Source organism: Rhinolophus hipposideros, assembly GCF_964194185.1.
Source record: "Rhinolophus hipposideros genome assembly, chromosome: 25".
Classification (NCBI taxonomy): domain Eukaryota; kingdom Metazoa; phylum Chordata; class Mammalia; order Chiroptera; family Rhinolophidae; genus Rhinolophus; species Rhinolophus hipposideros.
The window spans coordinates 16,546,101-16,573,192 of NC_138071.1; the positions used below are offsets into that span (position 1 = coordinate 16,546,101).

At 39.8% G+C, this 27,092-nt stretch overlaps 1 protein-coding gene across 4 annotated transcripts in view; it reads right to left on the reverse strand.

The window, feature by feature from the left end:
- CHCHD3 (coiled-coil-helix-coiled-coil-helix domain containing 3) overlaps nt 1-27,092 on the reverse strand; it is a 250,356-nt gene that overhangs the window by 144,127 nt on the left and 79,137 nt on the right. For all 4 annotated transcript variants that reach the window (XM_081038018.1, XM_081038016.1, XM_081038017.1 and 1 more), the window contains exon 4: nt 16,253-16,370. In XM_081038018.1, coding sequence (XP_080894144.1) covers nt 16,253-16,370 — 118 coding nt within the window. The remainder of the gene's footprint in view (nt 1-16,252; nt 16,371-27,092) is intronic.

The window sequence follows — 27,092 nt, forward strand, 5'->3', positions numbered from 1 at the left end:
CATGATACTAACACCTTTTGGCGCCCTGCAGTTTAGAACGTTTAGGAGATGGACAGAGCTGGTAGAACCCACATCTCTGCAGAGACGGGGTCAGAGGTTACTGTTAGGCAACCATCCAGAGACATATTATTGAGAAGTGAGTGAGAGAGACAGAGAGCAAATAACAAGGCCAATGGCACCACTTTAGCCCTCACCTGTGCCACCTTTGGCATTTCAACAAAACAAGGATTCCACCACGCTCAGAGACAAGGAGCCCATGGCTGCAGGTCCAGGTGCTCAGTGTCCAGCTCCCAATGCTCCACAAAGTCCTGCCCAGAAAAGCCACAAAGACGGCTGCAGTCCTTAAAGAGAAGACTGAGGTCCCCCAAGGAAGGATTTCTGCCTCCAGACGCCACATCAACTCTTCTCTGGGTCTCCAGTCAGCCATCTTGCCCTGAGGTTTCTCTCTTGCCAGACCCCACAATCGCATAAGACAAGTCCTTAAAACTCCATCCACCCATCCATCCCTCTCTCCACATAGAACCTTACTGGTTCTGTTTCTCTGGAGAACCTAATACAGATTTACCTAATATTAAGCCCATATATTTGTATAGTGTCATGCACTTTTACAGAATGCTTTCAAAAACATTGCTATCCCGACCCGGTGGCTCAGGTGGTTAGAGCTCCATGCTCCTAACTCCAAAGGCTACCGGTTCGGTTCCCACATGGGCCAGTGGGCTCTCAACCTCCTCGAGTCCCGCAAAGGATGGTGGGCAGAGCCCCTGCAAGTAAGATTGAACACGGCACCTTGAGCTGAGCTGCCGCTGAGCTCCCAGATGGCTCAGTTGGTTGGAGCATGTCCTCTCAACCACAAAGTTGCCGGTTCGACTCCCGCAAGGGATGGTGGGCTGTGCCCCCTGCAACTAGCAACATCAACTGGACCTGGAGTTGAGCTGCACCCTCCACAACTAAGATTGAAAGGACAACAACTTGACTTGGAAAAAAGTCCTGGAAGTACACACTGTTCCCCAATAAAGTCCTGTTCCCCTTTCCCAATAAAATCTTTAAAAAAAACCAAAAAACATTGCCATCTGACCCAATAAAGACCTTTACAAGTATAAAGCAGCATCCCCGCCCCCACCAAAGAAAAGATTATGAGTAAAGAGATTAGAGCATTAAAAAGGAGTTAACTATTTTTGTTCCGTTAGGGTTAACTCTTCGTTCTCCCTAATCTATAACTATTTCAGGCATCAGCTTTAAGCGTGATACATACCAATTCCTCCTACTAAAATATAAACTCGAACAGGGCAGGCATTTTTTGTTTTTGCTTTGTTGTATACCCAGCATATAGACCACAGGGCATAATATTAGAATAAGCTCTCAACTAAATAATTCTTGAATGACTAGAAATGCAAATGGAATACACTCACACTTACATAAACACATACACAGGTATATACATGAGGAAAAAGCAAGAATAAAAAGTTCACTCTTGCTAAATTAACGGAGACTGGTTATGATAGCCAAGTTATGTTTTAAATTGTAAGAGCTTTATTACAATTCCACACTAGGATAATCAAGTGTCATCATAATCATGCAATAAGGTCAAGTGATGATCGTTATTCGATGACCATATTTCTGCCTCTTCGTTTCAAGGTAAGACTAGAGAGAAGCCAGGGACATTTACCCACTATCTCAGTTGTCATAAGAGTGGCCTTGAAGATAACTAATAGCATGGGCCTTTCCCTGCCATGATTTAAGAGAGATTAAGGCATACATTAAGTTTCACTGTCTAGGAAGTTGTAACACTAATCTTTGCCCAGCTTCTTAAGTCTCCTCAGTCTCTTATGGAATGATACGAAAGGCCACTGAGAAAACTGTACCACATAAAGGAGACAGAAAAGGCGCCTTCCACAGAGATAAGCATACATCCCTTCGCTCTGTTGAAGAGTTCTCTATCCCAAATGCCCTCCATGTGTCCAGCTTACACAGAAAGGGGCCTCATCCTAAGAAGGGCTTCTAATCCCATGCCAGCCCAAACCTGTAGAATGAGCCCTGGCCTCTTGTTCCCTGGCCGGCAATCCTTGGAGCCTATCTGGAAATCACCATTAAAGAAGATGAAAAACATCCCATACTGGGAAGCTAGAGATTTAGGTGCCAATCCTCACTCTGTCACTTTATCCCAAGGGCCCGGGGCCTCTGTCTTCACAAATAGAAGGGGGAGGTTAGGTAAGGTGATTTCTACAGTCCCTTCAAGTTCTAACAGGAAGTACAGTGATTATGCAAGGAGACTGTCTCCTTTCTACATCACGGGTGACCCCGGCCACCAAGATCGGGGAGAGGAAGGAGCCGGAGCCCCAACAGCAGGCTCTGGGGAAGAGTGTGAAGTGGGCCTCATACTCTCACTGGGGGCTCTCACATCACAGGAGACGGCCCCCACGGCACACCCTTCTCAATCTCCTTTCTTCAGTGAGGTTTTGAAGAGCACAGCACAGGGGTGGTTACTGGGAAGCGCATTAGGCCACTTGTTAAAAGGCCTCCAGTAAGGGACTAATTACTTTGGTGAAATTAGTATTGCACATTTAGAAGCCTCCTTTGTCGATAGTCTCGGAAGTTGAGAGAGATGAATCAACGAAAAGGCTAAATTATCACTTTAAAATAACAATTGCATCTGCCAAGAAGAACAGGCATTTGGAAACTCCAGCCAAGACGTGCTCTATCTGTGGAAATTGGAGGGTTATTGGATAAGCTTTATGACCTGAAAGCATGCGGGCCGGTTGGCATGAGGCTCTGACAGTCTGCTCTAAGCCTCTCCACAGAGGCAGAGGCAGGCAGCCACCAGGACCAGACAGTCGTTAGGCCAGGGCCAAGGACAGCACTGCTTGTCCTTTTCAATCTTTGCTTTATATACGAGGTCAGACAATTAAGTCCGCGAACTCATCCAAGAGAAAGAGCTTCACACCTCATTGCTGAGTATCATAAGTACGTCACCTTCAAAGTACTCCCCTTGGGAAGCTATGCACTGATGCCAGCGCCTAGTCCACCCTTCAAAGCAATTACGGAACTCTTTTTCTGGAATGGCCATCAGAACTGTCATTGTATTACTCTTGATGTCATGAATGTCATCAAAGTGTCTTCCTTTCAACATTCCCTTTATTTTCGGGTAAAGAAAGAAGTCATAGGGGGCCAGATCAGGTGGATAGAGAGACTGTTCCAATACAGTTATTTATTTACTGGCTAAAAACTTCCCTCACTACAGTGCTGTGTGAGCTGGTGCATTGTCACAAAGCAAGAGCCATGAATTGTTGGCGAAAAGTTCAGGTCGTCTAACTTTTTCATGCAGCGTTTCCAGCACTTCCAAACAGTAACCTTGGTTAAGTGTCTGTCCAGTTGGTACAGATTCATAACGAATAATCCCTCTGATATCAAAAGAAGGTTAACAGCAGTGGTGCAAGAAGTTTGCGAACTTAATTGTTAGAACTCATATATAAAAATAGGTATACAAGTGGACACTTTGGTCAATGTTGCTCAAGCAGTAGTTCGCCGTAATCAGCAGTGTCTGGACGCTGATGGTAACCACTTTGAGCACCTCTTGTAATCGCAAAAGTCAAACGTGACTTTTACTCATCTTTTGTTATCTCTATATATTGAGTATTACAATTTTAATCGTTTTTCCTTTCTTAAAATGTGTATACATTTTTTTGGCACTCTGTATATATGGAACATATATAAAACTTTTAAAAACAATAATGGCTATAGGTGTCTATTTTTTACTATATATAATAAACTAATACTTACTCAATGCAAAGAACCAGGAAAACATAGAAAAGTGTTTTAAAAATGCAAGAAAAAAAATTTTACAACCTATACCAAGCTTTCTGCCTGTTCAGATATACAGATATGAGGCAGCAGGTTGATTTTTAGTCTACTACACGTCATACTATAAACATGTCCCATGATATAAATAATCTTTTTAAAACTTTATTTTAAAGACTGAGAAAGACTGACACATTCTTTCTTTAGGCGTGTTAATATATTCCATCAGTGACAGGTAAGTCTTACTCTGGAGTCACTCAAGAGTATGTGTGAACTTTAGCGGGAGACAACTATTTCTCCCTTCTTTCTAAGTTTCTGGAAAGGAGACGTCTTACTGCAGTCCACCAGCACAAAAGAGACCTCCCCAAATGCAAGTGCCCTGTCCAGTTAGAACCTTCAGGCCTTACAAAATCTGCACAGTGATGAGGTGGCAATCTGACACACCAATACCTTATCGCATCAACTGGGAGAGGAGAAAGTGCGCTGCTCTTCCCCAAATACCATTGAGCATTCTTTTCACCCAGGCAACAGATGTGTATATCAACGCTGGCCTTGCCAAATCAAACATCCAGCACTTTTCCCCCTTAATTCTATCTTGTCAGAGAGAAGGAAATAAGAATTTCCGGCCCAACTAACACAAGGGTGAGGTGAATCACCCCCCAAATCACTGAAGAGTATATTCTTGGGGAGGCACCACCTGTCAGTGGCATTAAATCACATCATTACTCCATCAGCCTGCCGGATGAGCTCTAAGCCCCCAAACTAGGTTATGCTCATATTCCAGAAACTTTTTCAACCTCCTGCAATGTACATAATACAACGAATTTGGAGAAATAGCTCCCAAAGCCTTGTATCAAACTGTATACACCGTAAGACCATTCCCTTAATACACAGTTGCCTGTTACTTGCTTGTGCCCTATCTTCAGTGACAGGGGAACAGAAATGTCCTTTGTGTAGCTTCTGTAGGATGACAGACATTAATAGAAATGCACAGATGGATTTACAGCTGGCATGGATCAATTTCTACTTATTTTACAAGTATTGATTGGGGAACTCAAACAGGCTTTGCTATTCGCCAGACAAAAAGCTAACCACCCCCTTTCATAAATCTTGAGAAAAAGCCAAAGAAACATGAAAACTGATGTATTCTGGAAACAGAGCATGCCAAGACAAGATTATAACCAACTCAAAGCTGAGAAGCAAGGAACAAATGTATCCGCAGACTAGCGCTCGAGAAACTTGCAGTCCTGGCAAGTCACTTTCCCTCGCAGCGGCCACTTTTGTTGCTATCGGAATTGACAGGAGGCTTTTTCATTTCAAGTAAAAGATTTCTGTCAGGGTGAACGTATTTTTATCCACTGCATGCATTTGAATCATGTCATTTACAAGGACAGAACTTAACGACTTCAACAGTCTGCTGTCGTCGTGTCATTTAACAGGCCCGGTATGTATGGTCCTAAGGCTCACACACACACACACACACAAATATTCAGAGGGAAAAGAGGGAGGGGGAAGCCACATTACAACATACATGCAGAGCATATGTATAGCCACAGATACAGCTTGGAAACGGGTGATCTACAAGATGGAGCTACGTGGCTGAAAGATACTGTATTCTAAAGGAGGATGTTATTTAGAACTTGTTCTTTTTGATACCTTCGGGATTGAAACTCAACCCATTTCTTTATAATATATTGAGTTCCTCAGGGAGTTAAAACAAACAAACAAACAAACAAAACAAAGTTTGAACACACGATACATTCTGCCACCCATGCATACAGGGAATGAGAGGAACATTCTAAAGATGGGACAGTCGCTGTGTTGCAAGTTTAACACGACGGGAATGGTAACTAAGAAAGAAAGATCATGGCACAAATGGGCGAGGGAGCGACACAAACAGTCAAACTTTAAAAACTAACAAATGATTTTTAACGAGTTGAAGTAATACATGGGAAATGAGTGAAAAATAAAGAAAGCACTTAAAGAGATGAATCTCTATTTGGACTTGGAGATAGCAAAAGGGTTTAATCCAAGAGAATACCGAAATAAAGGGCATTTAATAGTCATCATGTAAAGGTATAAAGAAGACCAATTTCTGTGTCACTTAATTTGATTGCATATGCATTTTAAATGCTGTTCGTTGAAGTTTATTTTGCTAACAAAGGCCTGAGTTTTCATTCTAGGCCAACAAATATATATTAGCAGAAAGATCCTATCCTCTTACGTTCAAAAGACCCTTCTCATTCTGATCCTTTCAATACAGTGACCACATTTGTACCTGTGCCTATGACTAAACCACTTCTACTAATCAGAATAAGTTTTAAACAACACAAATTCAATTTAACCAAGAAAATGAGGCTTTCAGCTTTAACTATTTTTCTTTTTTTAAGTGGACTTTTTTTTAATAACTAAAGAAAATTAAAATAGATGCGTCTTGTGGACTTGGTAACCTATTCATAAAACAAAATTACTTTATGAAAAGTCAATTTATAAGTAATAGAACTTTGCATTCTCTAAGAACTCCTGTATTTATATATTTATTCATCAAGGTAACAGACTTGAAAGAAAAGTACATTAACGGCCTTGTCCTCATTTTAAACAGATAGAAACAAAGGGCATACAGAAAAACAGCAATTTGCCTAAAATTACATGGAGCAGGACAAGGAGGGGGGGTGGGGTAACATAGAAAAGGCTATTTCAGAAATATTATTGTTCAAAAACTCTGTAATAAAATAGAAAACAGTTTACAAACAGTTTTTAATGATATAACGAGGATGTCTGCTACATTTCCAAGACATAGGATCTACACAGATGCTGATGAAAGCATTTAAGTTATTTTATAGTCTGGGTTCATGAAAAGAAAATATTCAAAACAATTGCTTCCTCACCCACAATACAGAATATTGATCTATATGCCTGAAATTTCATCTCTCTTTTCTTGTCCATTCTACTTTTGTCTTTCTAAAATTCTAGCAATGACAGCAAGAATTCATAAATTGAAGTTAACACAGTATTCATCTGAATCCTATTGTTTGCAAATCTTGTTTAAGATGTTGTAAGACATGACAACTAAACACATCCAGTTCTAGGACGAAAAATAGCTATAAAGAACATAATTGAAGTCTGGATTAAAAATTAAAATGTTGCCTCAGTGCTAAATTTCTTCATTTTGACAACTGTACAGGGAAGCCCCGTATATCACGGCACTTCTATAACACGGCTTCGCTCAACCATGGTTATGTTAACATGGACATATGTTTCATCATCTGAAACAGGAATGACAGATGCCCTGTTCATATCAAACATTTAGTAACATCAGGTAATGGATGTGAAAGCTCTGGGTTAAATGAAAAGTACTAAAAATAAATATCAGTTGTTTTTGTTGTGATGCTGGTTATTAATAAAGCTCATGAGCATTATGGTACCACCTGGAAACATTTCGTATTTCCTTTTGGGTTTGCAGCTATGGTTCCAAGCGGTCAGCTAGCTGTATTCCTGAGAATCAGACAGGCTAAGGAAACTGAAAGGATTAATGTTTAATGTCTAAGCAGAAAATTTCTAAAAGCAGGTTTATAATCTCCAGTAAAACTAGCCCTGTGACGCTGATTGGTGTTCTTTCTATCAAGACAATATTAAACATAAATCTAGAATTATATTTACAGTCAGTGTTTTAAACAGGCAGAGAAGATATTTAGACATACAGCTAAGTATAGAATTTTGTAACCATGTGTCACAAAAGATACAAGAATGGGGAGAAAGCTCGAAAACTCCTCTAAATTTTTAATCTAATCAACAAATTACTATGACAATGAAGATATCTAATAAGTTTACCACAAGTAATCATAAATTATTGGTGCTGATCATTCCATTATAGTATTTTGAAAAAAGCTTGGTGCTGTCGGAGTAAATCATATTCTGCTTGCGGCTATGTAGCTTACCTCGAATTATTTCAGAATCATCTAAAATGACTCATTTTTCTATTAAAATGATGAATGTGCTAAATGAGGTATGTAATAAATACTGCAGGTTTGTAAACAGATTCCTGCTCTCTAGAGAATGGAGGCCTTACTTCATTTGCTAATTCTGCCCCTCGGTATTTTTCAGGAGAAGTCATCCTTAAAATACAGTTAGCAAAGGAAAGAGAGGAAAGGGTCACACTGGAACAAAATGATGAACTTCTTTACAGTCAATGAACCAACCCATGGTACAGGCCCATAAACCCTGCCCCCCCCCCCCAAAAGCAGGGCACAAAATATCAAGAAACACAGAAAGAACATAACACAGTTCCATTTAGGAATCCTACCTAAGCAATAAAAAGGGAGATGCATAAAATAAACAAATACAGAGCTGTTCCAGCATGCTCAACGCTGTGAGGAATTGAACGTCCAATAAACAAAAATGAAGTCGATCTCACGGCACAATACTATGTCTCGTAGTCAACATTACTGCTGTTCAATTTACCACGGAGCTCACTAACCCACATGTCCACGCACAATAGGTTGAGAGCGAGTCTCCAAGGCTGTTTCAAAACGGATAGCCTGAGACCTGCCACTGAAGACAAAATGGAAAGACTGATGCTGATTGCACACAACGGAACCGACTGGCCGTACCGTCTCATTCAAAACAGACAAGTGCAAAACTCTTTGGGTTAATAAGGATTGACGGACTTCATTGTGCTTATGGTAAACTTTTTAATTTGTTACAGGTTAAAGCAAACACGGAAGGGCCATATTTCTCAGCCTCTTCAGCAGGAAATGAGATGATGATGTCAGTTCAATAAAATCTGAAGGCTCTAATGACGGTTCATTTCGTACCAGGCAGTGGAGCAAACAGGTTAACAATAAACGCCGGGTCATTGTAAAGAGATGGAATTAGAACCAGCTTTTTCCACCTTAGTTACCTATGGATTTTTAGTCAGTGCTCCCCGTCCCTCACCTTGACACCCATAATGGCCCAAGTGATGGGACGTCAATATGCTATTTATGCTGGGGCTTCCACACAGGACATCACTCTACAAGAGTTGCCCTGAGCTGAACAGTTGGCAAGCAATTTGACGCATTTTTTAAAGTACATTTAGAATGAAAATATGACGGCACATCCTACGCAGAGAAGCTCCTCATAGCTGACTTTAAATACTACTAGTTGTTGGCAACAACACCAACAGCGTTCTACCCAACCGTGCTCTTTTCTTCTCTAATCACTTTGTCAACAAAGTTGTACAGTCTGAGAGAGTCCCTTAGGAAAAAAACCAGCACGAGCAAATTGCAGTTACCTGGACGTGGGGTCCACTGGGCAGACCTGCCAATTGGAGTGAGATTCAATCTTCACTGCCCCAAGAATTCTCACCCATTCTATCCTTCTCTCCTGCTGGACCCTCAGTATCTGCTCCCCAGGATATCAGGCTTCCGTAAGGCTCTCTGGTGAAGTGATGATCCTAGGTAATTCTGCAGAGCTGGTTGAGGGCGGGGTATGACAATGTACACTGAGAAACACACTCACCTGGTTCAGTTTTCAGTGTACAAGGAATACTGAAATGTGTAGTAACTATCCTAGCCTTTCTCTGGGCTCTTTCTTTTCTACGGTAGCGGCAAACAAACCTACCTGAAGCTGACTTGGCAATGCATGACTAACCATCTTTGATGAACAACCTCTTCCAAGGGCTGTGTGCGTTCCAGCTGCGATAATACACACAGGAAATAATGACCGCACACGATAATAAGAACGAAGAACATCAAGGGAGAAGATGGCGTACGGATGCTTTGTGCTGGGCACTAGAACGGCCTGCTGAATCCAAACACAGAAGGCACAGAAATGCAGGGAGGCGCTGCTCCCACTTATCTGAAGGGATGCTGCCCTTTCTTTACCTTTCCTGATACGATAGTAACTGAGCAAAGAGAAAGCAAAGGACTTGCAGATGGATCCCAGGTCCCATTCTCACCAAGCGACATCGAGCAAACTATCTTATACGTAAATGGCTTAGATCCCTCAAACATAAAGTAGGAATTCTATATTTAAATCGTCTTCAAAAGCAAAACTCAGAATCGTCAACTTCATTTTTGACATTAAAAGCATATTAATACTCCATGCATGTCAAAACATTTGGGGCTTGGTGTCTATAGCAAGAAAGCCAGCAAGTGGCATACATAACCAGAGGGATCGTGTTAATAGAAGTTAAAGTCAAAGTACTACATTGCACCCAAAAGACAGCAAGATTTTAAAAGTATCTCTAAGTGCCCGATAAAAGAAGCCAAAATAACTGCTGCTGCAATGCCACTTCATTCACCTTGTTGATTTTAACGATACTAACATCCCATGTAATCACTCACTGTTCTTTTACACAGAACTTTTGAGCACGAACCATGCTGATCATTTCAAAACTACAACCCCAACTGTCTCCTTTGCCCTTGGAGAGGACCTCACTTACACGTTAGGCAGCAGCGGTATTATCTACGTTCTTTGCTTTAGTAGCTTTCCTCCATATCCCAAATGCAAAACCTTTTTCTCTTTTTTACCATGAAATTTCAACTGTCACAGTTTGAAGCACAAACAAAACGCAGAACTGAAAAGGACACACCACAAAATTAATCAATTCTTCTTGATGGCTTCGCTGGTGCATTTCAAACAAAAAGGAAACTGGGGATGAAGAGTGACATCTTGCTGAAAGTCGCTTAAATCTGCAAAAACTAGATTTATGCATTCACCTACCCTATTTTTTAGTGTTATTTTTTTCTAAGCACACGACCGTTTTACAAATTCAAAAATTATAAGAAGAAAAAAAAAACACTGTAAGAATGACCTTCTCCCACAAACTACACTTGGCTGGAGACTGTGAGGTGAGGAAAAGCAACCAGATCTAACTCATATCCCCAACAACTAACAGCATCTAGTACACAGTAGGTGTTTAATAAATTTGTGTCCCTTGGAAAGGGACCAAAACACCTAATGATCTGACTAATGATCTCCCTGTTTCCTTCCATTTCTTCCTCTATTCTATCCTTGACACTTCACTAGAGTGAGCTACCAAAATGCCCATCTAACCACTTCCTTTCTCCGTTTTAAACCCCTGGATGAATATAGCCCGGGGTTCTTTGGGACTCATGATCTTAGCCATGCCAACTTCCTCTGCCCCATCCCTCAACACTCCTTGCACTGTACTTCCCACTCGGCCACTCCATGGAGTTAGTGTCCCATTGTCCCATGTTTCCAAGTGCTTGTGCCTTGCCATGTCAGAGGCTGGGACCGGCCACCCTTCTACCACGGATTCAGTTATTTTCTCTACATACTTGAGAACCCAGCTCGGGCATGACCTCCGTAGCAAATCTTTTCTATTCTTCCCCATTTCCTCTCCTCCCATTTCCAGGGCTAGCATCGATTCAATTCTTCACTTCTTCAGTCAACAAGTATTTATTGACTGTTTGCTCTTTGCTAGGCACTGGCACAGATCAGAAGCTCCAGTGTGTATTGAACAAATGAATGAAGATGGAGCAGTGTGTTCAGAGAAAAGTCCCTGCTTTCACAAAAGTGAGAATTCTCACAAAAATTTGAGTACTGTGGCTCTATAATGGACTTAGCACTTTCACATCATTTTAAATATATCTGTCTGTCACATACACCGTGAATTCCTTAGGGCAGGATTTTGTCTTTTTCATTTATAGACCTTTAGTATCCAGCACAGTGTTTTTTATACGGTAAGTACTCAAAAAATATCTGTCCAAAGAGTGAAGGAAATTCTTTCACATTTAGGTTTGTAAATTCCAGAACATTTAAGTAAATAGTTCCTAAGACAAATACAGTGGGGCTTCTTTTCAAGTTTAGGTTTAAAAAAAAAAAACCACTACATAATTCTGTGGTGATAACAAGAAATGGCTAATGTTGAAACAGCCTATTGAGAGGGGGGAAAAAAAGTCCATCCAATTTTAATTGACATTTTAAAAAGAAATCAAATGTAATTGTCAAGTCAAAAAAACACTACTTCCTGCTCTTTAATTTATTTGAAAAAAAAAAATTCTGACACAGCAAATGTTGGATTTATGTGTACCAGATCGTCAAAGGTGCACAAAACGTCAAATCACATTAACTTTACAGGTTTCTTGGTGCTGCCCTTCTACTTAGTTTTCATTCTTCCCAGAGGTGCTTTCCTGCTCCTAAGAAGCATTGCTTTAATGTGAATTTTATTTAACATTACGTGTGGGTAAAATTATCAGTGAACTTCCTCTCCAAAACCTCTGGGTAAAATCAGCTGATTAACATATTGGTACCCAGGACTGCGAGGTGGAATGAGGGGCTGGTAAGCTCTTCTTGAGTCTAGAACAGGACTTACAGCTTCTCCCGCCAAAGCAATTCTTCCAAAGGGGAAAGTTTTGGTCAGATCCTAGTTGAAAACTTCAACAACAGGGCCAGCATGACTTTGCCCTTCAAAGAGCTCCCAGAAAGCTAGCTGCTACGACAGCTGGGGAAGAAAAGCCTGGACTCACATCTTGGGGGACAGCCATCTAAATGCCAACCGTCAGTGGGTGGAGGAAGGTAAGCGAGGGAGGGAAGGGTTCGTTTTATCTCACGGCACCAGCATCGTCAGTTTTGTTGTTGCTTTTTTTCGTATTTTTTTCCCTAGTTCTCCTGAAAGACAGCTTTCCAATTCCTTCAAATGTGTGAAACCCAACCTTTACTTTCCTTTAGGCTGCAACATCTGGTTTCTGAATAAATAGGAAGAAATCAATGTTTGGCCACCATCCCGAATATCAGGGGTAAGAATGACAGCAGCAATGGGGGCCCAGATTTCACAGTGGAACAATGCTAATGTTTTTGGGGTAACTCTCCCATGAATCATGGGTTCTGAGGATGGCTGCTTTCCAAGCCGGGGATCAAGTGACTAAGGGACAACAGTAGTTTTGAAGTCACGTTCCACACCACACGTTTTACAAGGTGGCGGGGTACAGAATTTGGAAACCTGGACGGTAGGTATCCATAGTGGGGAAAAGGCAGAAAGAACGTTATATCCCCTAAACCCTAATTATATGTGTGATACTGCTTACTTCTTTAGTAATTTTTTTCTAAATTTCAACTGCGGTGAAATACACATAACATAGAATTTACCATCGTAACCATTTAGAACTGTACAGTTCAGGAGCATAAAGTACACTCACTGTCGTGCAGCCAATCTCCGGATTTGTTGTCGTCCTGCAAAACTGACCCTGCACAACTATCAGAAAGCTCTCCGTTGCTCCCTCCCCCCGGCCCTTGGCCACCACCCTTCCACTTTCCATCTCTATAAATCTGACTACTCTAAATACCTCATATAAGCGGAGTCATACAGTATCTATCTTTTCTGGTGACTGCTTTATTTCAATTAGCATAATGTCCTCAAGGTTCATCTATGATGCATGATGTGTCAGGATTTTCTTCCTTTTTAAGGCTGAATAACATTCCATTGTCTGTACAGACCCCGTTTTTGTTTACGCATTCATCTACTGTACACTTGGGTTGCTTCTACTGTTCGGCTACTGTGTATAAGGCTGCCATCAACATGGCCATATAAATATCTCGAGACCCTGCTTTCAGTTCTTTCGGATAGATATCCACAAGTGGGATTGCGGAACCATATGGTAATTCTATTTTTAGTGTTTTGCGGAACTGCCCGATTGTTTTCCGTAGTGGCTGCACCACGTCCACTCTCACCATGTCCTTGCCAATCGTGTTACAATCTGTCTTGGTGACAGTACCCATCTGAATGGGTCCTAAGTAGTTTTTGTATTTTCCAAGTTTTCTACACTATCTCTGTATTATTTTAGTAATTAGAGGGAAATCGAGTGAAACACATTCAACCATTAAAAGTGATCATACAAGTACTGATTTACTGGTATGGAAAGACCTTTACTGTATAACCTAAAATTTTTAAAGGTGAAGGTTATTGTAAGAGTTATATGGAACTATGTATATTATCCTCTATATTTGGGCTAGATATATACCCATACTCATGTCAATGTTTTATGCAGACTTAGTGGAATGTGAAGGGAATATAAAAATAATACACCAGAAAGTGAATAGTAATTATCTGTGGATAGTAGTAACTTAAATGATCTGAATATCTTTTGAATGTATTTTCTTATCTTTGCCCAATGAGTATGCATGTCTTCCATAGTAATGACTAATAACAATACAGGACGACACCTGGTAAAGAAGTTGGGCGTCATCAGGCACCTAAGCTGCTACTGGCAGCCATGTGGCTGTGATTATCAATCATCACAAAAACATCTGAGAACACTCAAGCCAGGGTGGGACCCTCGGAATCAGCCAAAAGCCTATTGTATAAATTCTACTTTTATTCCCTCAGTGCTGTGAGGGTTTTATTTGGCTGATATTATGATAGACGCTGAAATTCAGGAGTTGAAAGTATGGTAATTTGCTATTTATACGAGTATCCTACAACCCCAGAATCAATAAAGAAGAGACCTAACAAAACAGAATATACAATGCCAATTTCTTAGGCTTAACATGCATACAACACACACACACACACACACACACACACACACAGGCAATAGACAAGATTTGTAAGGTACAAACGGGCTCAAGAAAAATGGATTCAAGGCAGCTCTTCCAACCAAACTACATTACATAATATTTCAGTTACTCTTATATAAGAAATTCTTATATTTTCACATTTTTGGTGAAAACTCTCCTTTTCATGCTTTATCATCCGCATGTGTATATGTTTAATGAGGTTTGGTTGTTTTTTTTTTTTTAATCCCAAGCTTGCTTGTCTCCTTCAACTAAAAGAATAAGACAATATGTCCAAATTAAGGCACAAAGATGTAGAGAAAAATAGTGCTTCAACGCTAAGAGGTAAAAGCTGGGGCACAAAGAAAAATGCCAACCAAGGATTCTTCCACCCACTAGAAACTAAGAAGCTTGCTCCCCCATCTTCCTTAAACATAAGCACGTTTAACCCTTCCAATGCCACCCCGGCCTCAAAATTGGGAGGCTATAACATTAGTGGAAATGACTCTTCAACAACCTGCCCTGAAAAATAAAAAATAAAACAAAACAAAAACCCCAAGCTTAGGAGTACAGCAGATATCATGAATGATTGAATTACTCAACAATTAACGTCTTTAATTCTGGAATTATCCCCCTTTCAGGACTTTCCTTCCCCATCTCTTGGCCTCTCAGTTCCACTCAACATGTGTGTCCTCCAAGATGGCTACCAGCTGGTCCCTTGACACTTCTTTCTTAATCCATGACCTCTACTCTGGCTTCACCGTCTACCATTCAGCCTGGATCCTGAATGAGTCACTGAAGAAGTGAATTCATTACACATTAACTTCCTTTAATTTTCTCTATTAGTGGCTAGTCATAGGTTAGCCTCTCAAAGAAAGGACCAAAGGAAAGAACAGAAGAGAGCAGAAACGGACCCGTTCCTTCAAATGTTTAACAATACCCAATTGCCCGCTGAAGTAAGGACAACGCCTCCCCCCCGCCAGTCTTGCGTTTATAGTTCTCCAATATATAATCACATTTTACCTCCCCAGTGAGTTTCCAAATATGAGGTTCTAAAAAGTTACACGTGGATTTCTAGGGAGGCTGAAATGAGAGCTGAGCAGTCAGTACCCCAGGCTTCATCCAAAGCAGTTCCACTTTTATCTAGCAATGGGAAATGGTTTATAAATTATGGTACACTCAGAAGACAAATATTATTCAGCTATAAATACTAGTCAGCTAAAAACTGTATTTCAGAAGAACATTTGGTGACATAAGAAAATGTTCTGGATACTAAACACTATACACAGCATTACCCGAATTCTTAAATATGAAACATACCTAGGAATAAAAATTGTCTACAAGGAAACACACCCCAGTGTAAACTGTGATTGTGTGAGAATGACAGCTTTATGGGTGTCTTTTCAAGTTTATGCTTTCTATTCATTGGGTTTAGACACATTCGTGTAATGTTTTCTTCAAAATAAAATAATAGTAATAATAATAATTTCTTTCTTTAAAAATTATGGTTCCCAAAGCCCTTGTTCTGTTTTCCCCTTTCAAAAGCCCAGAACGTGACTGATCAAACCGTACTCACCTTTGTTGGAGCCTTCACAGACCTACATCTGGTTGTGACCAGCAGGACAGAAACAGGCTAGGTTGCTCGCCCCAGACGTTTCAAATACAATGAAGTGAAAAGGGACACAGGGAGACACACACTCCATCCCTTCAGGTAAGATGTATGTACCTGTATCTCTCTGTTGACCTTTATTTCAATAATTCTGAAGTTACCTACATTAAAATGTCCTTCATAGTTCATCTCAGCAAATCGTCAATTACTTGTAAAAGGCAAAAATCAAGAAAATCTAAGCCAAGAGAACATGAATTTTGCCAACCCTAAAAGTTGGCAGGCGTGCTTAGCTCTTCCCAAACGCCAGCGATTTCCCTGTGAAGACAGTTATCCCAAATCCGTGACACTCACCAGCAGCTTTGCCTTGGAGCGCTCTTCCTCACTGGATATCCTCTCGCGGAGAATAGCTCTGGTCAGCTGCTCATTGGCTAAAGCCCTGTCTCGGTCCACTTCTTTCCCTTGTTTTAATCTGAAAAGACAAGAAAGGTCTACCTTAGAAAACAAGATGTTATTAGTTGACATTTTTTTTAATGAAACACTTAAATAAAAAGAGACACAGCCGAAATCACCTTGGACTATAGTTTAACAAAAGCAGGTGTATTTTCTAGTAAATCCCCACGCAGCCTTGACCCCAGCATTTAAAAGAACAGAGTTCAAATACGTGATGTTTGTCGATTTAACTGCTAAACTCATTTTACAAAGGTCTTCTTAAGTAAAACTGAATCTGCCCATCGAAAAATTTTATCCCCTGTACCACTGTCTGTCCTCTGGAGATATAAATAATAAATCTAATTAACAAACCATCTACAAGATAAATATTTGAAGGTAACCATCGCTTCCCCTCACAATTGACTCAAATCAAGTGTTTACTGAATACACCACAAGTCCTGTGTGCGGCACGGATGACACCTCAATTGAGGCATTGAGGCACCTCACCTGCAAGTAAGAGAAACACTAACTCGTGCTGAACGAGAAGGACATGGTCCTGTCCTCATGGATCTTATATTACAGCAGAAAACTCAAATCACAATGAAGATATCTTCCCTCCCAGGGAATTACTCCCATTTCCCAGCAATCCTCCTGTGCAAAATCGGCCAGACATTTCAACAGCCGGGCTGCTCACATCTGGAACGACTCCAAGTTGTCCCTTAGCTCTGAACTAAATGTAACACTGCAGACATGGTTTGGCAAAATTACACAGCAGAACGGCACCTCCCAAGGCCTGCACACAATGCTAATTCTATTAATGAAGCGTCCGATTGCATTAGGTTGATCAGTAACCTCATCACACAATTAGATCGTATTAAGTTACAATCCACTAAAACCCCTCATTGTGCAGGAAAAAGATAAATTGCTTTGGCACCGATCTTCACCATCGTGCCTGCCATGTAAAGGTATTCAGTAATCACTGAAGGAGAGTACATTTCAGCCTAATCTCATGGACAAAGATTTTCTGATTGCCTTTTCTTCGAGAGAGAAAACGCCTTCATACCATCATATCCCCAAAGGCATAAGTGATGCTTTGAAAAGGTAAAATTGTTATGTTGGTATAAGTGAACTTCTGAGTGAAATCTGCTTTATAAGTGGGAATGATGAGCACCAAATGGAACTCCATACTACTCTATCAAATTTTAATTTCAAAAAGATTCTTGAAAAGAGAAAAAAAAAAAAGTAAAAATTTTTTGTTAACGATTTTTAAATTGCTCCATCATCCTGAAACCCTGTCCTTCTCAGAAAATAATTATAACAGAGAAAAATCACCTTGTAAACTATATCCCAAAGTTATAACGCTGTCCCCTTAAAAGTTAAACCTGTGTGTTTTTGTGTTGTGAATGAAGGTGATGAATAGAAACAAATGAAAACCTGCCCTTTGAAATTCTGTCATGCAAAAGTAACTACTAGGAAATTTTTCCTCAAGCAATAAACACTATTAGGCTTATACAAACCAAATTTCTCTATGTTACATCCCAATGAATTTCACAACAAATTCAGCAACATGATAATTCAGAACACGAACTCACTGGACATGTACGATTGTAACAGAATAGCACTCATTAGAGGTCCTATCCACTCCCCTGGAACGGCAGTTCTGGAAGGATGGTCCATTAACCAGCAGCAGCAGCTCCTCCGAGAACTTGTTAGAAATGCACATCGTCAGACACTACCCCACACCTGTTGGATCAGAAACTTGGGGCGGGGCAGCAAACTGTCTTTTAATAAGCCTTCCAGGTGATTCTGATGTATAGCAAAGTCTGAGAGCCACGGCCTTCAAATACCAAAATAGTCTTTAACCCAAATAAATCCTGGCGCAATATAAAAGGAGAGTGCCATCAAAAATGAGGTGGTCCACATAAGAATATGATAGTGATAACTGCTGAGGTTATTGAATCAGATTATCAAAGGGCAGTTAAATCGTTTTTACAGCACATCCCCTGCAAGGAAAAGATATTATCTATTTTACAAGTGAGGTGGAAACTAAAATATTAAAAATTATCATGTACGGATCACCTACCGTACAAGTACGCCAAGTCACAAGGCGATCCACACACACATGTATAAAACTATCATAAAAATGACGTTATGAGTTCATGAGCATAAAGTGAATTCTATACAACTAGGTTTTCTCATCTCTGCCACATATTTTAATAACCACATGTTTTTTTCTGAGTTTATTTGCCTGTGGAATCCATTTTAATTACAAAGGGAGTTCAAAGTGGCTCAATCTTAAGAAATATCATGAAGTTCTGGCAAGTTAGTGAAAAAGAAGCAAAGACATCAGCACAAAAATCTGCAATGTTATAATAAAAAAATGAAGGTTCTTCAGCTTGCAAGATTTGGTGCAGCTGCACAAACTTTGGAGTTTGAGTCCGGGGGCCAAATCAAGGCTCTACCCCTTACTAGCTGAATAAGTACTTCGATTAACCTCCCTGCATTCTGTAATTCTCCTGAGTAAAATAGATTGACATAATAACTACCTTACAAGGTTCTGCATACATGGAGCACTTAGCACAACGCCTGTAAAACTATGCACTCAACACGTTAGGTAAGTAGTGGTAATAATAATAGTACCCACTGTGGGTCAGGAAGGAATACAGAAAAGGCAGTGATGTTCTAAAAAGAAGAAAATCTCCAAATTCACTAAATACCCTGTGAACACATACACAGCTTTGTCTTCTCCATCTTTCCCCCCAGTTTTTCACCAATAAGAAGTCCTGCTTTATTTTTACTATTTTCAAGGCTTCTGAAATTAAAAGCTGACAATAATGACCAAGCGCCCCTATCCTTTCACACGCTCCCTTATTTCTTTCCCACTTGCCTGTAAACTCTGTGAGAGCAAGGACTTGCTCTGTTCTTGTTCTCGGCTATATTCCCAATGCTTTTAACAGCACCTGCCACACAGGAAGCGCTCGACAAATACTTGGTGAAATGTCTGAATGCATGGAGGGATGAATGGCATATTTCCAACCAGACACATATACACACACACATACACACACACAAAAAAAAAAAAAAAAAAGAAAGAAAAAAAAAAGAAAAGAAAAGAAAAGCTAGCTGCAGAAAACAGGAAAAGAGAAGACTGGGAACAATTAGAAACAATTAGAGATAAGTTGAACCTTACAAGCACCGAGCCACCATGTTATAAGTGTCACAAGTGTGACTTAATCCCAGGCTACCCTAAATCACTTAAAACAGAAGGATGTTATAATACTTGCATTATAGAAAGAAGTTCTATATTCTACAATATCACGGCCTCTGGAATATCAGTGCCTAACTGTCCCTGATTCTTAGCTGTAGAGAGATTGGCAATAGCACAAATTGGCTTGAAAAGAAAATTATCTTCCTTTCTGAATAAATTATTACAGTTACTTTCATTTATCTTTATACACAGACCTGCTATCTTTAGCAGTCTGGCTATAGGACCCAAAACAAATTCTCATGACCTAGTACTAGCAACTTAGCTACGCAATCTAATAAACCTGAGTTTTCCCAGCTTTAAAATTTGAAAGGTTAATTACATAATCTTAAGGTCTCTTGCAGTTACAAGTTTGACAAACATCATACTTTAAATAGATTATTCCCCACTGCCTAAAAACTCTTGAGAAAGGAATGTGGTGGGGAATGAATGAAACAAAGGAGTATGTTCTCCAAATTTTATACTTTTCATTCATTGGGCGCTTATATTTCTTGTCTCATTCTCAGAGTTTCCTACTACTTGATAAAAACTGTAAGCTAAGCAAGAAACAACAGATTCATTCAATATATAATTACTGGGTGACAGACACGATTCTGATTACTGAGAATAAAATGACGAGCAAAACAGACATGGTCCCGACCCTCCCAAAGCTCAAACTCTGATAAATACATCATTTGTAAAAAGTGAGGATGCTATAAGGCGGGAAGCTGATACTTGAACTGAAATCTAACAGATACTAACTGAGCAACATGGGGAAGAAGAAAGTGTCTTAACGTGTTGAGTCCAGAATCGCTGAAAAAAGAATTTTCTTTCAAGTTCTGTTTCAGATACCAAAGGATGGCAGATCTAAGGTCACTGAGGGAGCTCTCCTAAAACACACACACACACAACACATACAATTATCAAAACTTAGTGCAAGATTTGAAAGGGTCCGCAGGAGCTCAAAATTACCTTTGCAATTTTAGAAAAAAAATGTTTAGAAAATTTTGGAACCCAATTTGACTTTCTTTCAAATTATTTTGGAGGGTCGAGTTTTAGATAACTGGTGTAACTAACGGAGGTTTCCTTTTTACATTAGAAGTAAAAGCAAGATTAGAAATTTCTAAATGATATTATTCCCCATTTCCCCAACTCTCCCCGCCAGAAAATTCATTTACAGCAGTATTTTCCTCTAATCCGTTTCCTCTGTGACGGAGTCATTTATATCATTTAACAACTCCAACCACTCTGCAAAGAACATCTGCTTACATTCTCAAAAGCTCCCAATTCTTTTCAAAGCTTCCTTCCAGTGCTCTTGGTTTTATTATGCCATCAAGCTATTCTAGTCAATGGCCATCTATGGAAGGTAGATATCCGTAGGATCAATCAACTTTTCTCTTACTCAGAGCCGGATGAGATGACCCTGCTTTCTGGGCCTCACTGATAGCTATCCATCCAGGGCTGGAGAGACGAGTATAAATCAGAAGCCAGGTTGTTCTATAAACACTTCACGAGGGAGAGAAGAGAGGAGCACCACTGACAGTGAAAGAAGGCCCTGTTTGGTGAAAAGAAGGCCTGAGATAAACTAAGTCTTTCACCATGAACTTGGGTTTCCAAAGATTTAAGAATTACCTCAAAATAAAATTAAACATACCACGCAGCTTGGAGAATACATTCTCTTTATTTATTGGCATTTCCCACTTATTATTTCAGATCTTCTGATCTAATATTATTCGACGTTAAGCCCGTGATTTAAGTTTCATTTAAACTTCCTTCTTTTAAATACATATCTCTCCTCATTTAAATTCTCTCGAGTTTGAAGCTAAGAAGTAGGAGTTTAGTGTAAACTTTTCTTATTTGCATTAAGTAATTGGATAGCTTGCCTAAGCTTAATGAAACAAATACCAGTCAGCTTTTCCCTTATACCACAAGCCCCTGCAGCTTAGCTCTTTTACTCAGAATATTCTCAATCAGGTGAGAGATTTATGATACCAGCAACATCAATTTCTAAAAACCAGGCAAATCTCCTATAACAAATATTATTATAACATGTTCTTTTAAATAGAAAAAATAATAATAATAAACTACTCGTACACTCATCTCTCAGATATTCTGGCATACAAAATCTAGTTTTATGTACTTCAGTTTCTACATAAAAACTAGCCAATATTATTTTATTTCAAAGAACCTAAAGGGTTTCAGAAAGTGAGAAGGGCATTTTAAAGATTACTTCAGCTAGGCATGTTTTACACGTATATTTTCAACTTCGTTATCTTTCATGGAGGAGGCCCCACGAGCTCCCTTACTTTACATGAGAAAACTGAAAAAGACACAGGAAACATGAATGATCGGATCTGATTTCCAAAGCCTTGTTTCTTAAACCTCCTAAAGAGTAAACCTCCTATAGGAATTAGTTTCCATTACACCACTCACTTTTGTGGTCATGCCAGGAGTTATTAGCCACGAATAAGTATTATTCATAATTATTTTAAAAGAAGCTTATTTTTTATTTGTTCTCATTATACCCACTCAGAGTATGCCAGAGTCAAAATTATTACCAACCCTTTCCCAAAGTCATTTAACTTTCAATGGCCCTAAATGTTGCTCTGAATTTGTATACTACTCATTTGCCCACTCACAAATACTCAGATTTATCTTCATGTAGGTTGACACGTAAGTAATTCTATACAATTCTAGCTTAGAAAATTACTTTATAATTTAATATATAAGGCCATTATATTACTGAGAGAAAGCTGATAAGAACCTCAGATAATGGGCGAGAATAAATGGGAAGCTGAGATTGTTAGCGATAAAATGATATGACAAAATGATTTATCAAAAATTGAACTATGACCGTTATACACAGACAATATCTGCAAAGTATTGCAAAGAACTTGACTCAGAAAGACTGTTTCAAATACTGGAAGAGAAAAATGAACGACTACAACCTCAGAGGTCACTTTTAATGCTAATGACGAATTTTATTTTAATGCATCATACTTTGTCAGACATGCTGAACTAGCATTCAAAATACTGTTTACTGTTCCTTTTTTAAACAGAAAAGCTGAGCTAGTAATTCAACAAACTAATTATAAGACTATTAAAAATAATGACAGAATATACAGCTTTCTATTAATAAGACCTTACAAAAATAAGAGTACATAGCAAGCTTAATATTTCTCAGATCAAATTATTTCAAATCATGGAAGGCATACACATGCATTGAGATTCATAAATACATAAAGATATACATTCATATAGCCATATTACATTCGTATATCATATCTATTATGTATCTATATGTAACATCTATGTATATCTATATGTATATCTATATGTGTAACAGATAAAGATCTAGCATTTATTAATACTTATTTTGTGTCAGGTACAGTTCTCAGCACTTGACAGGTATATAACTCATTTAATTTTCACAACAACCTTACTGTATCTATTACTGTATTTCAAATAAGGAAGCTGAGGCCCAAAGAAGTTATGTGAAACTAAGGCTTACAAAAGTTATAAGTAATTTGCCCAAGGTCACGAAGCCAGTGACAAGTGTAGCCAGACAGCCTAACTTTGGAGCCTGCAGTCTCACAGAAAACACACACAAACTAACTAACTAACTAACTAACTAACTAACTAACTCTCTCTCTCTCTCTATCTCTCTCTCTCTCTCTCTCTCTCTCTCTCTCTCTCACACGCATGTGTGTGTGTGTGTGTATAAACTATAGATAGACAGATGACAGATGGATAGTTAGATATCATTAGAATGTGAGCCATGGGGAGTAAGAACTTTGTCTTATGCACCACTGTAGCCCAGACACTAAATAGTGACTGGCTCTTGCCAGATAATGAATATTTTTGAAAGCATGAACACAGAGTACGAGCATAGTTTAATACTATGGAACACAGGTACTCTTTACATAACAGTAACTTAGCAATAAATAACACTGTATGGAAGGTTGAATAACCACAATCTAGCAAACCATAGAGTAAATCAGTATTATTTAACCAGCATTATGACCTGGTTCTGAATGGAACCAAGAAGATATTTTGGTCATCTATGCTTCTCCGTAAATATCATTTAAAATGTCATTCAGAATTTAACAATCACCGTTTCCTTCCTTTCTACAAGAACAGGTGGTTAGAGCTCCATGCTCCTAACTCCGAAGGCTGCCGGTTTGATTCCCACATGGGCCAGTGGGCTCTCAGCCCCCAGGTTGCCAGTTCGATTCCTTGACTGCCACAAGGGATGGTGGGCTGTGCCCTCTGCAACTAGCAAAGGCAACTGAACGGGGAGCTGAGCTGCGCCCTCCACAACTAAGACTGAAAGGATAACAACTTGAAGCTGAACGGCACCCTCCACAACTAAGACTGAAAGGACAACAACTTGACTTGGAAAAAAGTCCTAGAAGTACACACTGTTCCCCCAATAAAGTCCTGTAAAACAAACAAACAAAAAAGGTATATAAATCATTTTTTAAAAAAGGTGATTTTGTTTTCATTCACACTGAAATGTCCTTAACTGGAGATTTCCTGCAGAGCTTTCCTGCTGCAGGAAAGAAAACTGGAAGCCTACAGCTGTTACTGGGGTTACCCAGAGCCATAATCTGAGACAGTTCTCATCTCCCCCTTCTAGATGATCACCTCCCATTTACACTCTGCACAGTACTTTGTCCCTAAAGTCCCTATTTCACTTCCCACTTGGGAACAAGTTCTACCTGTCCTGGATTTTCTGGGATGGTTTTCTTATCAAATACATTCCCCTACGGCACCAAAAAACACATTTATGTGTGAAAAGAATTCTGATTTGAATATCACCGTAGCCCTGGCCCAGATACCCCCTTCTTCCCCAAGAACTCACAGTTAAACTCGCGGGGGCAGGGGGTTACACAACAGCCGCAGGCAGCCAGTTTTCCCTCTATTCGGACAACGATTCATCTGGCTTGAACTAGAGGTATCTCACACCAAAATGATCTTAAAGTCTTCATTAATGGTCGTCATATTCAAACTACAACTGAACAATGGTGGCAGTGGGGACGTAGAGACACACACCATTAAATGGTGCCATATCAGCAGGGCTTGAAAATAAACTGTCTTGCAGAAGTGGTGGAAGGAAATGCCCATACATGACCTGTTATTATTAAAAGACTTGTTAGGAAAGTATCTACACCCCTCAGCCTTGCTAACACTCATTGGATGAGTGTTCCAGCTGCTTCTTTAAAGACCCTGGAGGAAGACAATATAGAGGCAGCTAGAAGTCAAATGCATGTATCTCTGGGGCAAATCCCTTTCTTGGGTCCAGCTGGATAAGCCATCAACTCTGGCAAGCACTGGCCCCACCCCAGGTGGGCAGCCTGAGCCAGGGACAGATGGCAGTATGACAGGGATTCCTCCTGAAGACAGAAAATGAGGACACATTCATGGTTGAGCGACATGCGAGACACCCGTGGAAAGGATTCTGAGTTACGAAGAAATGACAGCATCTGAGTATCCTTACGTATACAAACCATACATGACGCCTTTTACAGTGTTTCCCAATTAGTTTCTTTTTCATAAAGGACACATTTTTGCCAGGACTCCTATGTTGAAATTATGTCCTCGGTACATTGGTAAGTCTTGGGAAACTTTTGCCCAGAGAGATGGGGAAGACATTACCATTCTCCATTCTGAGGCTTAGAAAGGAAAAGAAATCAATACTTCTTTTCTATTTCAAAGGGCTTTCAAGCTGGAACCAAACTGCAACCTCTCACCTCCATCTGTTAGAGTTAAAGATACACACCAACTAACTCACCCCATCGCTTTCTATGGTAGATGCTTTAAGGTTGAACTTAGCGGATTCCTCCATCAAGCGCTGGGTAAACATTTTTAAGGAAAGAATGATTACACAAAGTCCTTTGTACAGTTTATGGGTTTTTTTGCTTGTTTTAATCAAGGAGTCTTTGAATTTCTAATCGTTTTTCATTCATATACTGAACTGTTAATTTGATTGATGCGCAAAGGTTAATGACTGTTGTCTTAATAAACTGTGCTTGTTATCAGTCCATAATTGTGTTGCTTTATTCTGTTTAGTTCTTATAACCTTCAATCGTACCTTTTCTCGTATTTCTTTTTGTTTGGTATAGCTTTGCCAATCCAATAATTTTTAACCTTTATTAAGGTCAAAACAAATTACTCTGTTTTAAGTTTATATCAGATAAATATACATAGCTCTTGGCACGTGTGATCTGTGTGTTTTAACATAATCTGGCAGCCTTGACCTTTAAATGGTAGCTGTGGCCAGTCCCAATTATTAACAGTATAACAACTGACACACTTAATTTTATTTCTCCCATTTTATATTTGCTTACTATTAATTTTACCTGGTTATCGCCTTTTTCCCCTTTCCTTGTTTTCCAAGTGCTATCAAGTTCTTAGACATTCTCATTCTCTCTCTCTCTCTCTCTCTCTCTCTCTCTCTCTCTCTCTCTCTCTCTCTCTCTCTCTCTCCAAAAGATCTATGGTATTTTTCCATGCAGTTAGTGGTCATGCACTTCCTGAATATTCACAAACACTTTTCCCTACTATTGTTTAAAAACACAGTTCCTACTGTTTTCTCAACCACTACCTTCTGCAAACTCAGTAAGATGAAATCATTTGAATATTTTAACTTTCTCCCCCAACCCAACTCATAGCTATGAGTTCAGTGCTTTCAAATTCATACAATTTGTTGGTTTTCTTTTCAAGGATTGCTCTTCAATTTCAAGAATCCTATTATTAGCACCTTCAGTAGCTATTCCCAGTCTGTCTGTCATTCATGGGCACAACTTTTAACCTTTATTACGGTTAAAACATGAGGTGCTTCCACTCCTCTCTACCACCCCCTATACTGAGATCTCTGTTGTAATTAATTTGTTATTTGGTTAGAATTCTCCTTTACATCTGTTCCTATTATGGACCACTTTGTCAGGCAGTTAGCTATGATTCTCAGTGTCGCACCTCTGCTTTGTGGTGTGGGAGCAGCGAGTATCAAAATCACATTTGTGCTTTGCAGCTGGGTCCCTATGAGGCTCTGCCAACAGAGGGAGCCAGAGGGAGACGGCAAGGCTGCAGAAAGAAAAAGCAACTTTCCTTTTGCTGCCCACCCCTGTCAGCATCACTCAGGCCCCACAGCTTCACATCAGCAGCAGTTTAATCCAGTGTGCAGCATTCCCACACATGCAAAATCAACCTCACTGCACCTCACACTCTGGAGACACCAGGCCTACCTACTGGTAGCCTCCTCAAAAATCTGAGTCCCAGACCTACTGGCCTCTCCTCCAAGCTCAGAGACTGGAGCACCACCATCCAGGAGGCACCCGCCCAGGCTGAGCTGCAGTTCCACAGAACCCCCACTCCAAGCTTCAGCAACTACGGCTTCCTGCCAGCGCTACCTCTAGGCTACCTTCGGTCAGGCCTGTCCAGTACAGACGATGTCAGAGGCATGTAGCTTTGGAGCCCATAAAATACGGCTTGTCCAAAATGAGATGTGCTGTCAGA